Source organism: Schistocerca piceifrons, chromosome 4, assembly GCF_021461385.2.
Source record: "Schistocerca piceifrons isolate TAMUIC-IGC-003096 chromosome 4, iqSchPice1.1, whole genome shotgun sequence".
Lineage (NCBI taxonomy): Eukaryota > Metazoa > Arthropoda > Insecta > Orthoptera > Acrididae > Schistocerca > Schistocerca piceifrons.
Window position 1 is genome coordinate 419369557 of NC_060141.1, and position 22142 is coordinate 419391698.

General features: G+C 37.0%; 1 protein-coding gene across 2 annotated transcripts in view; it reads right to left on the reverse strand.

Annotated features, from left to right (window-relative positions):
* Positions 1–1436: 1436 nt before the first annotated feature.
* LOC124795145 (major facilitator superfamily domain-containing protein 6) overlaps positions 1437–22142 on the reverse strand; it is a 142171-nt gene continuing 121465 nt past the window's right edge. Inside the window, exons 9-10 of one of the 2 annotated variants that reach the window (XM_047259023.1) lie at positions 19905–19968; positions 1437–6265 (exon numbers count right to left, since the gene is read on the reverse strand). In XM_047259023.1, coding sequence (XP_047114979.1) covers position 6265; positions 19905–19968 — 65 coding nt within the window. In that variant the 3' untranslated portion in view covers positions 1437–6264. The remainder of the gene's footprint in view (positions 6266–19904; positions 19969–22142) is intronic. The other variant, XM_047259022.1, reaches the window with a different exon arrangement.

Consider the following 22142-nt stretch of genomic DNA (forward strand, 5'->3'; position numbering starts at 1 on the left):
GTGATTCCAGTTGCTTTTCTATTCCTTGGACACTTATTTCGAAGTCAGCCATTTTTTCGTTTGTGCTAGGATTTAGAGAAGGAACTGCAGTGCGGTCTTCCTCTGTGAAACAGATTTGGAAAAAGGTGTTAAGTATTTCAGCTTTACGAGTGTCATCCTCTGTTTCAATGCCATCATCATCCCGGAGTGTCTGGACATGCTGTTTCGAGCCACTTACTGATTTAACGTAAGACCAGAACTTCCTAGGATTTTCTGTCAAGTCGGTACATAGAATTTTACTTTCAAATTCACTGAACGCTTCATGCATAGCCCTCCTTACGCTAACTTTGACATCGTTTAGCTTCTGTTTGTCTGAGAGGTTTTGGCTGCGTTTAAACTTGGAGCGAAGCTCTCTTTGCTTTCGCAGTAGTTTCCTAACTTTGTTGTTGAACCACGGTGGGTTTTTCCCGTCCCTCACAGTTTTACTCGGCACTTACCCGTCTAAAACACATTTTACGATTGCCTTGAACTTTTTCCATAAAACTCAACATTGTCAGTGTCAGAACAGAAATTTTCATTTTGATCTGTTAGGTAGTCTGAAATCTGTCTTCTATTACTCTTGCTAAACAGATAAACCTTCCTCCCTTTTTTTATATTCCTATTAACTTCCATATTCAGGGATGCTGCTAATAGTAATAGAAGCAATAATAATAATAATAATGGATCAATGAGTTTATGGAAGAAAAGTGTCGTATTTTTTTCATTTAACCTTTGTTATAGATAACTTCTATTGGTCAGTTTGTCGCCAGCCAGCATAAATTCTACATGATTTCTTCCTTTCTATCTTTATTTATTTTATAAAGAAACTACTGCTTCCTTGCTAGCAATAATTTTTTAAAATGTGACTGATTTTCACATCTGTTCTGTCAGTGTACAAGAAGGTACATATTCCAATAAATACTTTTAACTTCCTCATACAATGTTTGTAAAACTTGTCAGGTCTGTTAGATGTTTCACTAACCATTTACTCCTTTCCAATTGTTTGTAATGGTCTTAATATCTCCTCACTGCTACTTTATTTATGGTGCTGATGTTTTTTTATTTGCTTTAATTATGACGGACCGTTTATGTTAGGCGTTACAATAATAGAGTCAGTACTTTTTAATATATAAACCTAACAATTACTCTCAGCATGTTTCTTCTTTGCCATTTCTATTGTTACCTCATAAACCTCTAAATTCTTTTGCAATTAATGCCTAAATTTGTGTCCAATGTGTAGAACTGTTTATTAAAAATATTCACTCATAAAGTTTACAGGACTTTGTAAAGCAGCACACTATGTCAAAACAATTCAACAATTTTCTGATTTTCTGGGACAGTTATTGTCAATAGATAAAGATACAAAGGAAAAATGTGTGCAGAAGTGAAATGGTGAAGAGACTTTTTAATCCCAGTAGCTGTTTGAAAAACAATTTATTTACAAAAATACAAAACATCTAATTCAAAATATAAATATTTTAACATTTAGTGTGTGACAACAGGAACATTGACAACCAATTATTAAATTATAATTTTTCTATTAGAGCCCATCTCTGATCTTTTTGATTCTTTGGCAATATCACAGGATCAGTGAGTAAAGGTGTTTAATGTTTTCCACTAAAATTACACCAACTACTTCTTCAAGTCTGTTAACTACTGATAATACTACGGCATCACATACTAATTGCCACCACATTCTTTGTTCACTGAAGTAGGTACACTTAAAAAAGGATATCACAGCTACTTTAAACTATTACAAAATAAAAACAGAATATTTTATATTCAATTGGCAAGAAGGTATATCTATTCTACTTTTTTTTTTTTTCATTGAGTATCGTCTACAGAATAGGTTCTTGACAGAGTGGATAGGTCTACTTTATGAAAAACATGAAAAGAAATCTGGTGATTTATGGTTTTCAATTGTGTGTAACCATCTCATGGAAGCAACCTTCAGATACTCTACAAGCAAAATCATCCACGTCATTGTGAAAGAAGAACAAACTACTGACGAAGTATTGCATCATTAAATTTTTCAGTAAGTAGTTATAACATAAATTTACAGTTATAATGTTTTAAAACATAATAAGTCCAGAGACACACAGTTTGTAGAAAGAGACATGAGTCATAAACATATTTATTTATTATTATTTTTTTTTTCATTATCGTCTCTGTGAAAGAGGGTTCAGAGATAGGTAGGCATCATACATTAGCTTTTGCAAACACTTGCATTTTGTTATATCCATTGAGTGATGACAAAAATCCACTTATTACAGGCCTTCTGCCATACTTAATATGACAGTTGCAATTTTGTAAACATGTTTTCTTGGACTCATGCTACATAACCAAAAATTTTCTGTAAACACTAGTGACTTATGCTGATCTGCAAACAAAGTAATCAAAATGACTACAGGATCGTATTCTACAGATTTTACACCTCATGCTACCATATTGTGATATCATTAGCATCTGTAAACAAAGTAACCAAAATGACAACAGGATTGAATTCTACAGATTTTACACCACATGTTGCATATCATTAGGATCTATCGAGCAACCAGGGGAAGTACTTCTAAAATGGCTGACATCAATGTTTTGTTTCAACAACATGCTGTCACTGAATTCCTCATTAAAATGGGAAAATTTGCTGCTGAAATTCTTATCAGACATCAATGTATGTATGGAGATGTCTGCATGGGTGTAAGCCAACAGTGTTAGGAGATGGATGAAACATTTCCAAGTTGGAAACATAAGCATCCAAGATGAGCCATGTAGTACTCATCCTTGAACTACCTCCATGGGACACAAGGAAAGGGTTGATGGATGCGTTAGAGAAGACAGGTGTGTTACAGTGAATGAAATCATGCCAAATCTTGCAGTAGGACACAGAGCAGTGACTTCTGCTGGGAAAGTAACGGGCACTGTCATCTGGAATGAACAGGGTTGCATTCTGATTCAGTTTCTTGAATCTGGCCAAATCATAAATGTTGCCCACTATATCAAGACTTTTGAAGCTCCATTGTGCGCTCTGTGGTAAAAGCTCTGAGAAGATCATCCTGCACCAAGATAACACACTTTCTCATTTTGCTCTTTCGCTGTGGAGAATGTCAGGATATTTGGGTGAAGAAACTCTTCTACATCCTCCCTACAGTCATGACTTGGCACCCACTGACTACCACTATATTTTGTATTTTGTTTGTTAGTCTTTGAGAAATTGGAACAGTTCTATGACAAGAGTACTTTCAAACTTGCATGATGGAAAAATCTGTGGACAGGAATGGAGACTGTTGAAAAGTGGCAGAAAGTGTGTAAATTAAAATTATGTACTTGGTTTTTCTAAAAATTAACATTTTAAAAATTGTTACTCTTACTTTCATACGGCCCACATCTGTGTAAAAAAAGGAATAAAAGCTTAATGAAATGTGTTACTATTAGATCTCTGTAGTTTACATGCATATTTGTTTGTAACTGAACAAAATATAGCAGCGAAACCTATGGCCAACAATGGATGTCAGTGCAATTTAACATACTCCATTTAGATTCAATATATGTAAACGGTGTATAATTGCTAATGACTTATAACAGAAATAAGACACAAATATTTTTTCTTGTTCACGAACAGATATTTTTTCTTGTTCACGAACAGATATTTTTTCATGCTCACAGACAGCATTAAATCTGACACAGTACTTCATCTATGGCAAAAAACTAATTGTAGTCTATGTGCATTCTGCATGTCTTGTATAAAAGCTCACTAAAATTATTCTTGACTGAAGCATTTTTCACTTATGAATTCCTCGACATCCTGCTATCAGCAGCAAATTGCTTTTGCTTACATAGGTACAAATAACAACAAAATTTTAACTCATTAAAATCTTGAAAAAGTGTTCCTTCAAACATAGAGAGCCAAGTGAAGGGTGAAAAGATTCTGTGACTAATTATGTGCATTTTCTTGTCCTGTTATGACAGGCTATAACATAACTGCAACTTAGTGTCATTGCTGAATGCTCTATTCTATTTATTTTAAGAAATATCAATTTTTTTAAAAGGAGAATGAGTGATAAAGCAATTTTTGGTACATCACAGGTACTGGACTGGCTCTTCCTTATGCTTGGAGAAACAATTACAACTTCATTTACAGAAAATGTTTTTTGAATTCACAAACATTGCAGGTCAGTTTAATCTCATGGTATGGTTACTATTTCTTTTTACTTACAGTTTCTCATGAGTGAAGCCACATCCCTTCAGTCATTATACCCCATACCATCCTTCTCTGAACACCTCATTACGTTAAGGAAAAAGACTTTATTAAACTTCCAAATTTTTACGTTTTTGTATTGTGTCAATTGGATTGAATGGTCATGTAGAGATGAATTGAAAACTGACCACACACAAAGGACAGCCACATAGTTTTTTATTTTTAGGAATCCTTAAACTGACACTGAATTTTGCAGAGCTAATAGGGGAAATGTCTTAAGAATTTGCCTATGAGCAAAACTAAATGAACTCAACTGAAAAATCACAAATATTATAAATATGTTAGTTGCATTATCCATTACACATGACAGCAACACCCTGTTTTAACACTGGATAAAAGTTACCACTTTTCTAAAGGAGGTTGCTTACAATTGCTCTTCTCCAGCTCCTTATCACTGTCAACATTCATGCAATTTGGAACTTGGTTATAATGACGACTTGAAATATAACTGAACTCATTATCCACAAAAAGTCTTTCTAATATAGTACTTCCATGAATACACACAGAAAAAAATCTACTTACCACATGGCAACGGAAAGTTTCAGACAAACTGTTACTAAGAAACGTCAGCTTTCACATGGAGAGTGCCAGTAGTCTTCTGATAAAATTTTCTCTGACTTTCAGTCACATTGAGTGATTGAATAGCCACAATCTTTTGGCCAAGGAGCACTAAGCTGAAACCTTATAGATATTCAACCACCTGACACAGCTGAAATCTCATGAAAATTTTATCAGTATACTTTGTCATGAAACTACACATTTGTACATAGAATATTCTTCATTTCCCACCAGGGAGCAAAGGGTTGAATGATGGCGGTGACAATCATAAAGCAAAGAAGATTGCCTAGACACTGGGTTAGGGATAAAAAGGCACAAAAGTGAACTGTTGCTTATACAAGACTCTCTTTATTGTTGTTGATTGGTAAGTAGATTTTTTATCTATATTATATTACACTGGATGATTTGCATGTTTGTGAAGGTTAGAAAAACAAAAGCTTAGAAAATCTGAGCAACCTTTTCCTGATAACTACTGGCCAATATGACAAGGTATCACCAGACCTATGTGCTATACTGCACACATAAGAACTGACAAAAATTTACAACAAAGAAGAAAACAAAACAATATTATGCACATATAACTGGGTGCAGTGTGCAAGAGAGCTTAATTCCTGTACTTTAAAACAGTTTTTACACATGAATATCACAAGTAGCAACCAAATCAATTTCCATGAAGAACATACTGCTTCAATTAAGTACAATTGTACCCACATATTCCAATGTTCATGTTAAAAATAAGGACAATGCATTTTTCAGTCATGACAAGGTGAATGACTATGAGAATGACAAGGAAAGTTGACAAACTATTACCCGTTTTGTTTCTTTAAAAACAGTTGGTGTCAGCACATGCACTATGTTCTTGTCTAGAATTTATGGAAACATCCACCCATTTTTTGGGACATTGTTCATGTTGTGAAAAATATATGAGTAGATTTTCTTTTCTTCATTTATGTTTAATGCTGACATTTCTGTTATATGTCATGAAAAATTTGAAGTTCTTATTTTCATACTGAACCTGAAGGTATATACAAAAACTAAGATACCACACACAGTGCATTCTTTGGATCATCTTTCATCTATACCGCTAGTCAAGATAAAATTTTTGTTGTTGTTGCAGAAACAACAGCTATTATAAAATGTTTCACCGTTAATGAACTTACAGTCCTGACTTGAAATAAATACCCATTACAAGTCGTTGGCATCTCACTGTCTATAATGTGATGTCCATCATCATCTGGAATTATCCATATAAAAATAAACTGTTCAGAGACAACAGACAGTAGCACAATAAGATGCCTCAAGCTTATAAAAGTAGGCTCCATATCTTCTCAACGCACAGCGCAGCACTCATCACTCATGAAACTGGTGCTTCCTGCTGATCACTCAGCATCATCACTGCCTCACTTGGTGCAGCGTATCTTGGGCTTTCAGAATCTAAAATCATCAAAACAAAGGTTAACAATTTTTTTTTATTTACCTGCTGCTGATTTCATTGTTATTGTACCAAAACTACCATTCACAAAAAATAAGAATTGAGTCAATAATTTTGAAAGAACTGCAAATTTTATTTTTTTGTTTTGTTTTTACAAGTACATATGGTGTATAAAGTGAATGTATTTGTACTGTAATGAATACAGGCTGTCTTAAGTAATGTAAAACCAGAATATGAATTACCCATCACAGATGGAGCAAGAGTATGTGGACAAGCAAGCTTAATGGAATAACATAGATGTGATGTGAGTATTATATGGCCATCATGGTTGTAAATAATGAAACAATGTGAGACGGTACTTCTTAAGTGTATGGATGACAGAGGCAAGCTGAAGTAACATGGAATAAAGATACAGATAAATGTGAAATAAAGATGCAGAAAATAAAGAACAACATGAAATCATCACTATAAAATGGCTAAGAATATTTAGAATAATGTATATTTCAAAAGTATATTTAAACATTGTCAGCCTCAGAATCATTTATGAGACCACAGGAATCAATGTTTCGATTCAGAAGATAGTTGACTGTGGGTAAGAGCAAACAGCAGCAGCTTTGAAAATCATCGCTCCTGTCAATTCCAAGGAGCATAATGTAATTTGATTTTGTATGCAGGACAATCTACAGCTGCTCAGCTTAGTCTGAATTCGAGTTTAGTAAATTAGCCAACAGAAATGAGAGACGAAAAGTTTAGACAATGGTATAAAGACTCTAAAAATGGATGTGATAAAGGGCAAATTGGCAGGTGCAACATCCAGATGGGTGAAGCTGAGCAGTATGTGGACCAAAAACTGTGATTTGATCAACAATTGATGGTCAGTGTTATAGGTGATGAATTTCCTCATGTTGGATGCACCACTACTCACACCACTATCATGGAAAAGCTGAGATATCACAAACTGTGTACAAGGTGGATACCAAATAAGCTTACAAACAAAGACAAATAGCCAGAGCCGTCAAGCGGGGAAACTGCTGACAAGATGGAACTTCTTTGTTCTGTCACACTGTTATGGGAATTGAGACATGGATATCCTACACCAATACAGAATCAAAACAGCGTTGAGTCCAGTGGCACCAACTTCTCAAAATGGAAAACATTCCAGCAATCTCCTTATTCAATTTGAAAAATGATGGCTACTGTTTCTGGCACAAAAAGGACAGCCCTCCGATTGATTTCATGGAATGTGGGTCAAAAATTGTACTGCAAAATAGTCACCAAACTGAGGAGGTAAGGCAAAATTGTCAACGTGGGAAACTGTCACATCCTCAAGGGTGCTTCTGTACACACCACTGCCCATACCAATGAAACAATTTAATGTTGTCTCTGGGAACTTTTTGGCCACCTATCCTACAGTCCCAACCTTGTAACCAATGACTATTACTTCATCCTGCATTTGAAACAATAGATTGGTGGATAATGATTTGAAGATGACCCAAACTCGTGACTGCTATCATCAACTGGTTCCATTCCCAGATGGAGAACTTGTATGCACAGGACATTGATGAAACTAATGTACTGTTACAGAAAGAGCTTAGAAGTGAACTGCGATCACATGGAAAATTGAATGTTTGTAGCAAACTAAAACTAGCAATAAAAACTCTTTCTAGTTAATATTTTTTATAACATAATGGCCCTTACTCTTCAAATATCCCTCTATATCAAAGGAGAATTCACCTGACAAAACTGTAATATTACAAGGAGAAATAATTGCTAGCCAATACTTACCTATAAAAGGTAAAATTTCAGTACTTATGATACACATACTAAGAACTAGTCCTCTTTATGACAACTGGTGGGTTCATCTCAAACTCTCTCCCCCAACATAACCCTTTTTGTCTCTCTGGTAAAAGAACTGACCGTTTTGAAAGTAGGAATAGCTCCTTTTTCTACTTTTAATGCGTCCACTGGTCAGGATTCTGCGTCTGACTGAGTTATCTTAAATACTGTGATGGCATATCCAAGGGACTGTATTAAAATTCTCTAGCCACATTCGTGTGTGTGTGTGTGTGTGTGTGTGTGTGTGTGTGTGTGTGTGTGAGAGAGAGAGAGAGAGAGAGAGAGAGAGAGAGCACAAACAGTACTCAGACGAAAACAGTTCATTACTTTGTGGATTACACTACCTAATAAACAAGGGAGGTGCATTCTCACCTCATATCATTTCAGTATGGAAGGCATATTATAATAAAGTAAGGCAAGTAAAAATTACAGAAAGGATAGAACAAAATAACTAATATAAGATGTGATAAAGGTGAAAAGGTAAAGAACACTGAGGAATACATTTTTATTTATTCCACAGCACAAATGGCTATTCATTAATCATAAACAGAAAGTCCTTATTCTAAATTTCATACATAAATGTATTTATTAAAGTGGAATAAACATATATACACGTGCACTAAAACACTACTTATGTCAGAAACTGTTGCAAGTTAAGTAATTTATTATGCCAACTGTTATCTAATCTGTATTCAGCAGTGATAAAAGTTGAGCTCCTGGATAAATGAGATTATGTGATAACAATCAATTGTCTCTAACTGTAGTTAGGACCTTCCTTTCTTTTTGGCCAACTTACTGCATCTAGTAGAAATTTATTTACGGGAGGATGCATGTTATACACAGACAAACTATGTAGCTCAATATTTCTGCTGAATACTCATAATCCAAGTCAACATTTATGTTGTTGTAAGTACCAGTTAATAACTACATTTGTTAACTATTTCTAATACAAACAAAATGAAAGATTTTTTTACTTACATTCAGTTTACCTATGAAATAATAATGAAATGTATATGTGTGTGTGTGTGTGTGTGTGTGTGTGTAAACAAAGTACAATTAGCACTGATGTTTCCTCATAAGATCAGTCTTTCACTTGAGTTGACTATTCAATTTTCTTCTGTAGCTTTGCTACTATTCCCATCCATTCCTAGTGATAATTACCACCTTGTTTCCTCTGTTCTTCCTATGACCTGAAGATTTATTGTTATGCTGAATTATCAATATATTTCATAATTTTTCCTCACAACTCTGAACTTAGACTGTGCCTCTTCTCTTTATTAAAAATGTGTGTTAATTTAACACTAAAATGTCATGGGCAAAATTTCAACCCGCACAGTCTCACAGGAAATGAAAAGCAGAGAACAATTGTGATTACTACAGTCTATTAGTAAAGAGCAATTGCAAAAATTGTAAGTTACTTCTGATTATGCAGTTAAGATAAATATGATCTGAGAGAGGCACTACTGGATTGCTATGAGTTGGGCAGGACACCAGTAGGAGCATTTCAAGGGTCTGGGTTTCTATGCAAGTCCCGCAAATAGCTTTTAAGTCTCATAAGGTTTTAGGTTTCAAATATTATCTGTTTCTTTCCCATTGATGATGGTCTTCTGTGATAAAAGGCATGAGTTCCCCTGATTCTTCAGTTTTCAAATCATATTTCTTAATCACTGAAGCTAAGTAAATGTTATAATCTATACCATGTCATTATTATTGTCACTCCGCTATTAATATCAGAAACCTTTTAATGGATTAACAGTATAAGACATATATGTATTAATTTGAATTTCCTTTATTGCAACCTCCTTTCCTGCACTGGGAGAATGTTACAGTTTTCAAGAAAATCACAATTTGGTTCTCACAAAAATACCATCGTTTTCCATTCACCTGCATGTTCACAAAGAGAATCAAGCTCACTCCCATCTGATCCCATTTGTGTCAGGTGATCCCATAACTGCTGGTTTCGGAGAGAAGCAACTAATTCCAGTAACAGCTCCACTTGTTGTCAGTTTTGGTTTTGGTCTCAGCAATTGTACATTAGTGTTATTACATACATTTTATGACAATAAAAAGATACCAAGGTCAGTTATCCTACAATATTACCATACACCTCTGAAACTTACAACCATGAAAATGTTATATTTGGAAATTGACACGAATCCATCCTAAATGCAAGTCACAATAATGAAATGTCAGTTTATAATGTAATCTTTTCATCTTCACATTTGCTCCCAAGTCAACAAAGAATTTATAATTAGTAAAGATGTTGTTTTCCTGTAAGATCATAATGTCTATGAATAGAGTATCAAATGCTTCATTTGCTAGTTAGTTAATCCTATTTTTACAGGTTGCTTGCAAAACTTTTCTAGAATTCTTGTGTAATGATTCATTTTACATGCCACATATACAATGCTGGCCATTAAAATTGCAACATTAGGGAGGAAAGAAAATAATGACATCTTATCATTCCCGGGATTGGAATGACTCCTTAACCTCTCCCTTAAAACCCACATCCTTTCATATTCCTTCTCCTTCCCTCTTTCCTGATGAAGCAACCGTGGGTTGCGAAAGCTTGAATTTTGTGTGTGTGTCTATCAATATACCAACGCTTTCGTTTGGTAAGTTACATCATCTTTATATATACTCCACCAAGAGTGTTTTTCCGCCTAACCTTCATAATCTCCTGGTTCATTCCTATGAAATCGGCAAACCACCTTCCCTACCCTCTGGCTCCTACCCTTGTAACCGCCCCCGGTGTAAAACCTGTCCCGTGCGTGGATGGATGTGTGTGTGTGTGTGTGTGTGTGTGTGTGTGTGTGTGTGTGTGTGCGCGCGCGCGCGCGCGCGCGACTGTATACCTGTCCTTTTTCCCCCTAAGGTAAGTCTTTCCACTCCCGGGATTGGAATGACTCCTTACCCTCTCCCTTAAAACCCACATCCTTTCATCTTTCCCTCTCCTTCCCTCTTTCCTGACGAAGCAACCGTGGGTTGCGAAAGCTTGAAATTTTGTGTGTGTGTGTGTGTGTGTGTGTGTGTGTGTGTGTGTGTGTGGTTTTTTTTTATTTTTTTTATTTATTTTTTTTTTATTGTGCCTATCTACCAGCGCTTTCCCGTTTGGTAAGTCATGGATATAATAGAGGGAAACATTCCACGTGGGAAAAATATATCTAAAAACAAAGATGATGTGACTTACCAAACGAAAGCACTGGCAGGTCGATAGACACACAAACAAACACAAACATACACACAAAATTCAAGCTTTCGCAAACAACGGTTGTATCATCAGGAAAGAGGGAAAGACGAAATGATGTGAGTTTTAAGGGAGAGGGTAAGGAGTCATTCCAATCCCGGGAGCGGAAAGACTTACCTTAGGGGGAAAAAAGGACACACACCCATATCCAACCGCACATACACCATGGTGTACCTTGGGGGGAAAAAGGACGGGTATACACCATGGTGTATGTGCGGTTGGATATGGGTGTGTGTGCGAGTGTATACCTGTCCTTTTTTCCCCTAAGGTAAGTCTTTCCACTCCCGGGATTGGAATGACTCCTTACCCTCTCCCTTAAAACCCACATACTTTCGTCTTTCCCTCTCCTTCCTTCTTTCCTGATGAAGCAACCGTTGGTTGCGAAAGCTTGAATTTTGTGTGTATGTTTAACAATCTTGTGGTTGTGTAACTGTGGCTTACTTCATACAGGGACACAAGGAATATTTATAACTGAGGTAAAAATCAGATATGATTTACAATGGTGATTATGGTAGCACAGGAGAGGACAAGCCACAAATGGCAACTGCTCAAAAGAGATAAAAAATTAAAAAAATAAAACACACACACACATACACACACACGCACACACACAGAATATATCAAATTAGACTCTGTAAATAAAGTAGTGAAAACATGCAGCTGATTAAAGATTAGAGAAAACCCCTGACATACTAGTATGCTGAGATACACTGAAATGAAACTTGTTGGAAAACACACACACACGCACACAGGGCAGAATTATTTTTTGCTAAATATAACTAGTTCAAAAAATATTTATATATGACCCTTGCAATGGAGCATAGAACCATCCATCACAGGAAATGCTGAATTTAGTACACCAATCAATTGCTGTCATGATTGCGCAAGCTCATCTCCCGCACACTCTTTCCCGAATATCCCACTTTGTTGTTACACATGAGTGAGCGAGAGTAGCAGATGTGTTTAGTGACCAGCCGAATGCAACACCAAACAGTGCTCATAATAAAACAATGTGTGTTTACTGTTGAATGTTACGCAAAGCGTACCTTGTGAGAAATATATGTAACTGCTTTTGGAAGAGTTTACAGTTGGAAGTGTTTTGACAAATCCTCCAGCAAAGTCTCCAATGCAAAACTTAGTGGAAAAGATGGCATGAAAAGGGCTCAATAGCAAATAAAAACTGTACTGACCCAAAAAGAGTTCAAACACAAGAACTGGCTGTGATCAGTTTTGTTTTGCTAATCTTGAATAAGATTATTTGTTATTCATTAAATTTTCTTCCATTTTTATTACAATAAATATGTAATGGAATACACTAATTAACAAGACCATAATGGAAAAACTACTGATTATTATAACTGGATGAAACTTTCTGCTGGGCAAGTTGACAATCTTGGGGACAAATTTAGTCAGCTATTTGAAAGAAATGAAAGCAAACATGACCTCTGTTCACTTCAAAATGTCAGCTCCTCTCAAAATATGTAGACCAAGAGAGAAATGTTCAGTGATAAGATTTTTCTTATCTGAAGGTTTGACATAAAGTAATATTTATTTGAGAATTGCATCACTGAATTTTTATTTCAGATTGTAAAGCAAACAAATTGCATTTTGTTCCACTAATGTTTGTTTGGTTACAAAACAGTTTTCAGTTTATTACGCTGTTAAGTAACAACTGACTCATGTCCATAAGAGCAGGCGGGTGGCCTACTCTTGTGGACATGAGTCAGTTCAGCACAGTGAAAATGTGTAAAGGCTCAGTAGACTGAACAGTTTAAAAGAGAGAGAAGACAGTCATACAAGAATTATGACAATTACTGATTTGTGTCTGTACATTCAATTATTCATGACAAGTTATTTGAGAATGGTTCCAAAACAGTTGACTCAGTCCATTGATACACTGCTTCTTGTTTGTCCTAAACTGATGAAACAGTTTGTAATGGAAAGTTTTAACTAATCAGACTCTGTTATAACCAGTGATGAAACAAGGGTTCACTAACAGGAATTTGAAACAAAATGACAAAGTCCTGTTCTTCTAGTATACATATTATAAGAAGAGCTGACATTTTGAAATTATCAAAAGAGGTTAAGACTTGATTTTATTTGTTTCATATAGTGGACTGAATTTGTAACCAAGGTTATCAACTTCAATTCACAAAATGTTTCATCTAGTACTTTTCAGTAATTTTCTTACTAACACAGTTTTGTGATGAATTACTGAGTGCTCCTCATATTTTGATGTGCCAGATGCCAGAGATCTATCTATTTCAGTGATTTTGGTTGCTAGGTATAGATACACCTGTGAATGTCCACTCATAGTAAATTTTGATATAAAAAAATTTGTCAATCTTTGCCCTTGAGAAGCTGTATAATGAAGAAACCATACCTCATACTTATAACTGTGGTCCCATATTTAACGGTTTAAAAAATGCAATGAATGAACAACATTATTTTGATTCAAATTACTTCCTTGTTTCTCAGAACACTCATATTTAAAATTTACATGCTTTTGCATGCACTGTAGCCAATACTGGAAGCTGCTTTCCTCTCTGATGTTATGCCTAAAAACATTATTTTGAAAGGATTCAACAGCTTCTTGATGTGGAGAAAATCAGTCTTAAAAAAGTTGGTCAGGTGAATATGGAGCAATGAGATGATAATTCCAAATTTTTCTTCATCAAAAAATCACTTGGTTGATATGCAATGGTGACAACTGGCATTGCCACTACGAAGAATGATGAGACATTTTCTGTTGTTTTTCTCAATTTCATCCATTACTTGTGGCAAACAAATTGTTGTATACCATTTAGCATTAACTGTTCTTATATCCTCCAAAGCAGTTGCTGCAGTAAAAACTACTTTTGTTGGTTTTGGTTCATCTAGGAACATACAAACAATTGATTACTGCACGGTGTCTTATTCATACGAGCACATCTATGTTTCATCTCCAATTACGATGCTGTATATAGATTTCACATTAACTCCGTCTAATTTTTTAGGCATTTCCTTACATCAATTGGCTACAGCCCATTTTTGAGCTTCAGTCAGCAAAATCAAATGTTGTTCAGTTTGCAATATACTTAAGGGCATCCTAATCTCATGGTAAGTCAAATGCCAATCCTCCTCCACCATGTTGTACCTACCATTGAAATGTTGGAGCAAAAAAACAATTTTAGACAGCATTCATCACTGATAGAAGTACAACCGTGAAAAAATTCTGCAAACCAACTGTACATAGTCTTTTCTGAAGGTAGCTGATAACCAAAAGCTGAGCAAAGCAATTTGAGACATTGTTATTGAGTTACGTCTTTAATGCAAACTGTAAAATAGTCATACTATGAAAATCTTCAAGTGAAAATTCTATTTCCTTCACAATGCTGTTTCTTTAAATGCTCACTGTAAACATATTTCTTATTCAACTTCTGAGGTGTCATCGTTTCAATAATAACAAATTTTACAATAATGGCAATGTGACATCTCAGGAGTGTCATTTAGAGGTCACTTGTAAAAGCTTATAAGGCAACTCTTATACAAGAAGGGTGTGGTAAGTGCCTCCAAGGTTGACAGTCAGCATTGCAGCTGAACACTTTGACATTCAGTTTATTTTTCATAAAATTTTGTTTTTTTATAAAATTTTGTGCCTCTTTGTTACATTATCACATCCAACAATGATTGCTGAAGTGTGTTACAGGGTTATGATAACAGGTGTCTGGTGACAATTCTAAAGCCCCGATCTGGTGAATCTGTACCACAGTGATGCATGCTCGTCTCCCTGAGACACTTAACATTTGTCACTACTACTTAAGGAAACATATGGTATTGGTAGAAGATAAAAAAGTAGTACAGCAAAGAAAAACAAAGAGTGACAAAAATTACTGTCAAAATGCTGGTGGTTGATAAGAGTGAACACTGAGAAAACCAGTTTCGATCACTAATGTGAACAGGCACAAATGATTCAAGTGTGAACACACACTACCCACTTTTTGATGATGGGTTGTTGTGTGTGTCCTGTAAAAAGAAGTGTACAGAACTTCGTACAGAAAATCAGGAAGAGACCAGAAATAAAATTACATACCAGAATATTTCCTTTACTGACTGATGTACAGGACCTATTAAATGGCAAAAAGTATCAATCTTCTATTCCAATATCACAAAAAAGTACTTTTCTGTTCCCCAATGTACATGTAGTGAATACAACATAGACAAACTACAGTAATTACAACATGAGTGTAAGTTTTTGGAGGACAAAATGTGAAAGATATGCGTACCTATGTCAAAACAGCGCACAACCGTTGCTGAAAATTATAACACCTGAAATAATCCAAACGGGGCACTGTACTAGCAACAAGGGAGTAACATCACAGAGAGATCACTTGCATGTACAAGTGACCAGAAAAGTTGGTTATGAGATGCTCACATGGTGAAGAGCTCTCAAACCATGCGGAAAGACAAAAATGAGTGACAGAATGATCTGTGAAAGTCAAAGTATGGAATACGAGTGTGTGTGCAAGTTCAGGCAGCAGAATAATCAATATCAAGTTAAATGGATACGTCCTATCATGGTCTTTTTACTCACACAAAACATGATAGTAAAAAGCAATGCACATGTTGAAGAAGGGTATGGAAAAGGCTCCTCCTATGCGACACATGGCTGCTGAGCACACCACATTTTATACAAATGGTTGTAATACATCTTACAGCTCTCAACAACAGTGGTACTGTCTCTGTGCTGGAGGACTGCAAGTAACCTGCTACACTTACACCCCAAAAACACCACTCATAAACTTGCATACATACCGTATTTACTCGAATCTAAGCCGCACTCAAATCTAAGCCACACCTGAAAAATGAGACTCGAAATCAAGGAGAAAAAATTTTCCCGAATCTAAGCCGCACCTGAAATTTGAGACTCGAATTCAAGGGGCGAGAAAAATTTTAGACCAACCCTCCAAATCGAAACAAAGTTGGTCTCTTCTAAGATGAGAGACAATCGAGGTCGCATGGATGAATGTACAGCTACAGTAGTTCGGTTCGAGTCATAAGCTTAACAGTTAAGCTTTACCAAGTGACCATTGCTATGTGTCAGGTGCTCCGTCTGTATTTATACGGGTACCCTTCCTTTTTTACATGCTTCCTCTGGTTTGAATCGATTGCTTATTTTGCTTTGATCTGATAAGTGCCTTTCTCTTTGTTATAGGTATTTACATCAGTCTAGGCTGAAAATGCATTATTGTAATGTGTCATGCATTGTTTGTTGCATTCTGATAATGTGTGTTTACGACCTGTCACCACTCGCTGAATGGTTTGCTTTTGTGCGCGCTACCACGGCTTACAATAAAAAAAATAGAGGAACTGTCTTATTAGCAACACAATGGCAAGAGACTGCCATTTGTTGTTACTTACACTGTTGCTTTCTTTGATAATGATCAACAAGAACCAAATAATAGACTGTGTATGATAGAAGATGTTCTGAACATAGACTGCATATGATAGAAGATGTTCTGAACGAGAGTTAAGTGAAAATTTTTCTCCATTTGAAAATCTTCGCAGACACCTCTTTAATACATTACATTCTACACAGAAATTAGAGTCATCTTAGATTTAAAAATCTAGTCAGTTGCCGTGCTTCATTTCTGACTGAATAACTATTCAGCATAAGAATAATATGAACATAAACATGACACGATATATATATTCTTCCATGTTTGCTGCTGTCTCACTCTAGTTTCATAGTTTATTAGGCAGACAGGATTTAAATGAGATGGCAGCAAACACAAAAGAATACATGGCATAATGTTTACATTCTTCTACCTTTTCTTTTAATTTATTTACTGACAAAGAGGTTTTGGCGCCAGTATTTATCTTTGTGCCTGGAAAGCATGCCTGTGTAGCGCTACATATATTCAACGGCAGAAGTTAGGTGTCGTGGCACCTACCAACATTTTACAGAACTTCCGCTTACTTTGCGCTCGATTCTAAAAGTCGCAGGCGGTTTTTTGGATTACAAAAACTGGAAAAAAAGTACGGCTTAGATTCGAGTAAATACGGTATACCTCTTTTCACGGTTGTGCTTATATGAACGGAGGATGGTCTTAACAGAATATTTTCACTTTCCATTCTCTTTAACAGCTGTACATACACTCCTGGAAATGGAAAAAAGAACACATTGACACCGGTGTGTCAGACCCACCATACTTGCTCTGGACACTGCGAGAGGGCTGTACAAGCAATGATCACACGCACGGCACAGCGGACACACCAGGAACCGCGGTGTTGGCCGTCGAATGGCGCTAGCTGCGCAGCATTTGTGCACCGCCGCCGTCAGTGTCAGCCAGTTTGCCGTGGCATACAGAGCTCCATCGCAGTCTTTAACACTGGTAGCATGCCGCGACAGTGTGGACGTGAACCGTATGTGCAGTTGACGGACTTTGAGCGAGGGCGTATAGTGGGCATGCGGGAGGCCGGGTGGACGTACCGCCGAATTGCTCAACACGTGGGGCGTGAGGTCTCCACAGTACATCGATGTTGTCGCCAGTGGTCGGCGGAAGGTGCACGCGCCCGTCGACCCGGGACCGGACCGCAACGACGCACGGATGCACGCCAAGACCGTAGGATCCTACGCAGTGCCGTAGGGGACCGCACCGCCACTTCCCAGCAAATTAGGGACACTGTTGCTCCTGGGGTATCGGCGAGGACCATTCGCAACCGTCTCCATGAAGCTGGGCTACGGTCCCGCACACCGTTAGGCCGTCTTCCGCTCACGCCCCAACATCGTGCAGCCCGCCTCCAGTGGTGTCGCGACAGGCGTGAATGGAGGGACGAATGGAGTCGTGTCGTCTTCAGCGATGAGAGTCGCTTCTGCCTTGGTGCCAATGATGGTCGTATGCGTGTTTGGCGCCGTGCAGGTGAGCGCCACAATCAGGACTGCATACGACCGAGGCACACAGGGCCAACACCCGGCATCATGGTGTGGGGAGCGATCTCCTACACTGGCCGTACACCACTGGTGATCGTCGAGGGGACACTGAATAGTGCACGGTACATCCAAACCGTCATCGAACCCATTGTTCTACCATTCCTAGACCGGCAAGGGAACTTGCTGTTCCAACAGGACAATGCACGTTCGCATGTATCCCGTGCCACCCAACGTGCTCTAGAAGGTGTAAGTCAACTACCCTGGCCAGCAAGATCTCCGGATCTGTCCCCCATTGAGCATGTTTGGGACTGGATGAAGCGTCGTCTCACGCGGTCTGCACGTCCAGCACGAACGCTGGTCCAACTGAGGCGCCAGGTGGGAATGGCATGGCAAGCCGTTCCACAGGACTACATCCAGCATCTCTACGATCGTCTCCATGGGAGAATAGCAGCCTGCATTGCTGCGAAAGGTGGATATACACTGTACTAGTGCCGACATTGTGCATGCTCTGTTGCCTGTGTCTATGTGCCTGTGGTTCTGTCAGTGTGATCATGTGATGTATCTGACCCCAGGAATGTGTCAATAAAGTTTCCCCTTCCTGGGACAATGAATTCACGGTGTTCTTATTTCAATTTCCAGGAGTGTAGTTCTTGTATAAAAATGAAAAAGATAAAGAAGCTGAACTACAGCTGCAATATTTTCTAAAGACAGACTGGATACACTGAATTACCTGACTTTAGTCAACCATATAAATGTATAATATTTCCATTCTTTGCAGAATATTCTTCTTCAGGCCCTCTAGTCATCAAAATCTTAGCTGCTTACCTGAATGTAAGTTTTATATCTGAGAACACTATGTTAGCCTTACCACTGAATTTTCTTACTGAAGGTTATTTTCCACCATTCTTTCTGTCCTCTTGTCATTCTTCCTTAATTATTTTATGACAATATTTATTCTTCCATGTTCAGTTATAAACACAGTTTCTTACTCTCTAGCCACCTTGCATCATTTACTATACAAGGCACTATGCTGCCTTTACAAGAAAGGCAACAGAGTACATAAAGATAAACATTCACTACATAATGGAGCCTTAGAATGACAAGAACTAGAACTTTGTAGCTAATCTTAAAAATTTTCATTTCTATTGCTCTCTGACATTATAGTTGTATGTGCCCTGAAGAATAAAGGAATTTAAGCTGAGCTACCTCATTCCAGTTATTGGGTATGTGCCAATTTACTGTTTAACACCTCCATTTCATGGTGAGTGGTTAGTTTCACTCATTCCATTATTTCTATAGAAATATATTTCTTGTTGATAAGTTGGAACAACCCCTCTCCCTACTGACACAAACACAGTGGCCATGAGATTCCATAAAATGTATGGTTCAAATGAAGTTACAGAACACAACCCAGAATAGGAAGTCAGTAAACTTATAAATGGCCTAATCCATAAACTGCTCTGAAAAGAATGTGCCTTGGAATTTCTTTAGCAAATTGTGTTAAATGCAAGAACAAGTTGAGCAAAACCTTGATATACAAACAACTGCTATGATAGACTGATAGTAGGTTAATGGTTTTACCATGCAGCATGCCTGCTACACTATATGTTCATGCCACCTTGCTCTGACAACTAAGAGTACATACCACTTCAATATTCTTTCTGGTGATGATGGACTATCTGCTGTTACTCCACTTCTTGATATAACACCTCATTAAAGAAATTATATTTTCTTAAAACAAATTTTTAAATATATCATACAAATAACAAAAGCAAATTTGCAAATACAATATCCTGAAGACACTTGTGTGTTGGTAGATAACAAAAGACAAAGACCGGTAGTAAATAAAACAAAAAGATTCAGATTGCATTGGGTAACTCTGATAGGTGAATAATTTGACTGTAAATAGAATTATGGTTTCATTTAATAACATTATAGTAGTCATGCAAGAAATATGCAACTGAAAATTTCACCATTTGAACCTCGAGCAGGCGTGCCTGTGTATAGAGTGTGCCAAGCGCAAATAACATTGTCGTGCACAGTTCCATTGCTGTTTTACAATAGCAAGCCCTACCTATTCCTGCAGTACTGTTTCAGCTAGAACAGTGAGAAATTGTGTTGTCATATGTTCACGTGAGCTACAGTAATTTAAAATAAACTGCGAGTGTGTCGCTTTATTAGTACAAAGCACACCATGCGTCCGGTCATGTAAGTAATTTTTCTTTTACTTTTATTTCATTCCTTTTTAACCGCAAAGATAACACGTAATAAGCGGTATATCACTGTGCAGGACAAGATCAAAGCTGACAGAAAACAAGCATGATTGGTTACTCAATGAAGATCCAGAGTTCAACACTGTATCAGACAATGAAAACGTTGATGACTCTGAAGGCAACGAGGAATTTATCACACGAAGTGACCACGATTCAGATCCTGATCAAGACCACGATTCAGATCCTGATCAAGTCCACGATTCAGGTGCTGAATGTGAGAAGCCAGTCTCCAATGATGGTATTGTTATTGGGAGGGTCAAAACATGTAAATGGAATAAAATGCGCCCTAATGTGACTTCAAAAACAAAAAGAAAGAATATTGTTAAAATATTCCCTAGGCCTACACATGTTGCCAGAGGGGTCACAAGTGAAACAGAGGCTTTATGGACAATACTTATGCTGGAAATGACTGAGAAATCATAAAATACACGAACCTATACATTCAATCTAAGAGCGAATGTGAACAATATTCCAGAACAAGGGATGCTAAGGAAACTACATGGTGTGAAATAACGGCATTGCTGGGATTGCTGTATCTCATGGGGACTAAGAAAGCAAACCAAACATATGTCATTGATGGTACTGGTATGGAGATTATGAGAGCTGTTATGAGCTACAGAAGATTTCTGTTCCTTTTTTTATGTATCCATTTTTACAACAAGAGTACAAAGCAAGAAGAAGAGTAACTTATAAACTTGCCGCAATAAGGCAAATATTGGATGCCTGTGTGGTAAACTGCAGGAACACTTATAGTGTGGGACAATTTGTGACAGCAGACAAAAAGTTGAAAGCTTTCCGGGGTCACCGTTCTTTTGTTCAGTATATCCTGAACAAACCAGCGAAGTACAGGATAAAGATTTTTCTTTTAACAGATGCTAAAACCTTCTTCAATAATAATATTGAAGTATATGGTGGCTAACATGCATTTTACATTGACAAAAACAACATGAGACCCCACAAGAATTTTACCTGGGAAATGTAGGGCTATTCACTTCTCTTTATTTGCTTTTCAAAATGTTATGATGCTAGTTTTGTATGTGCTGAAACAAAACAAGGCCAGTATATTCCTTTCAACTATGCACAGTTTTGGACTTGACGAAACTACAGGTAAACCAGAGATAGTTTTGAATTACAATATAACAAAGGGAGGAGTCAATACAGTCGATCAACTGGGAAGTGTGTATCCTAGTGCACGGGTGACAAGAAGACGGCCAATGGTTGTACTCTGTGCTCTAATGGATGTAGCAGGAATCATTGCTCAAATAATTTTTCATGCAAATGAGGCAAATCCAAAAAACGTGAGAAGAATTTTCTTGAAAGATTTAGCACTGTCTCTTACGAAGCCTCTCTTAGTGGAAAGAGCTAATATTCCTTCACTTCCAGCCAACATTTGAAACATAACAGCCCATTAAGACCCACTTAAAAATGAACATTTTCCAGTGTAAATCAGGATTTCAAATGTAAACAAAATATGTAATTTGTCTAAAAAATTATTGTTACTAAACTAATTATTACACTCCAATTACCTTAAAGTATAGAAGCTCTGTAAATGAAGGGAACATTTTCCATGAAGGAAACCACTAGTAATTAATAAAATATGAAAATACATT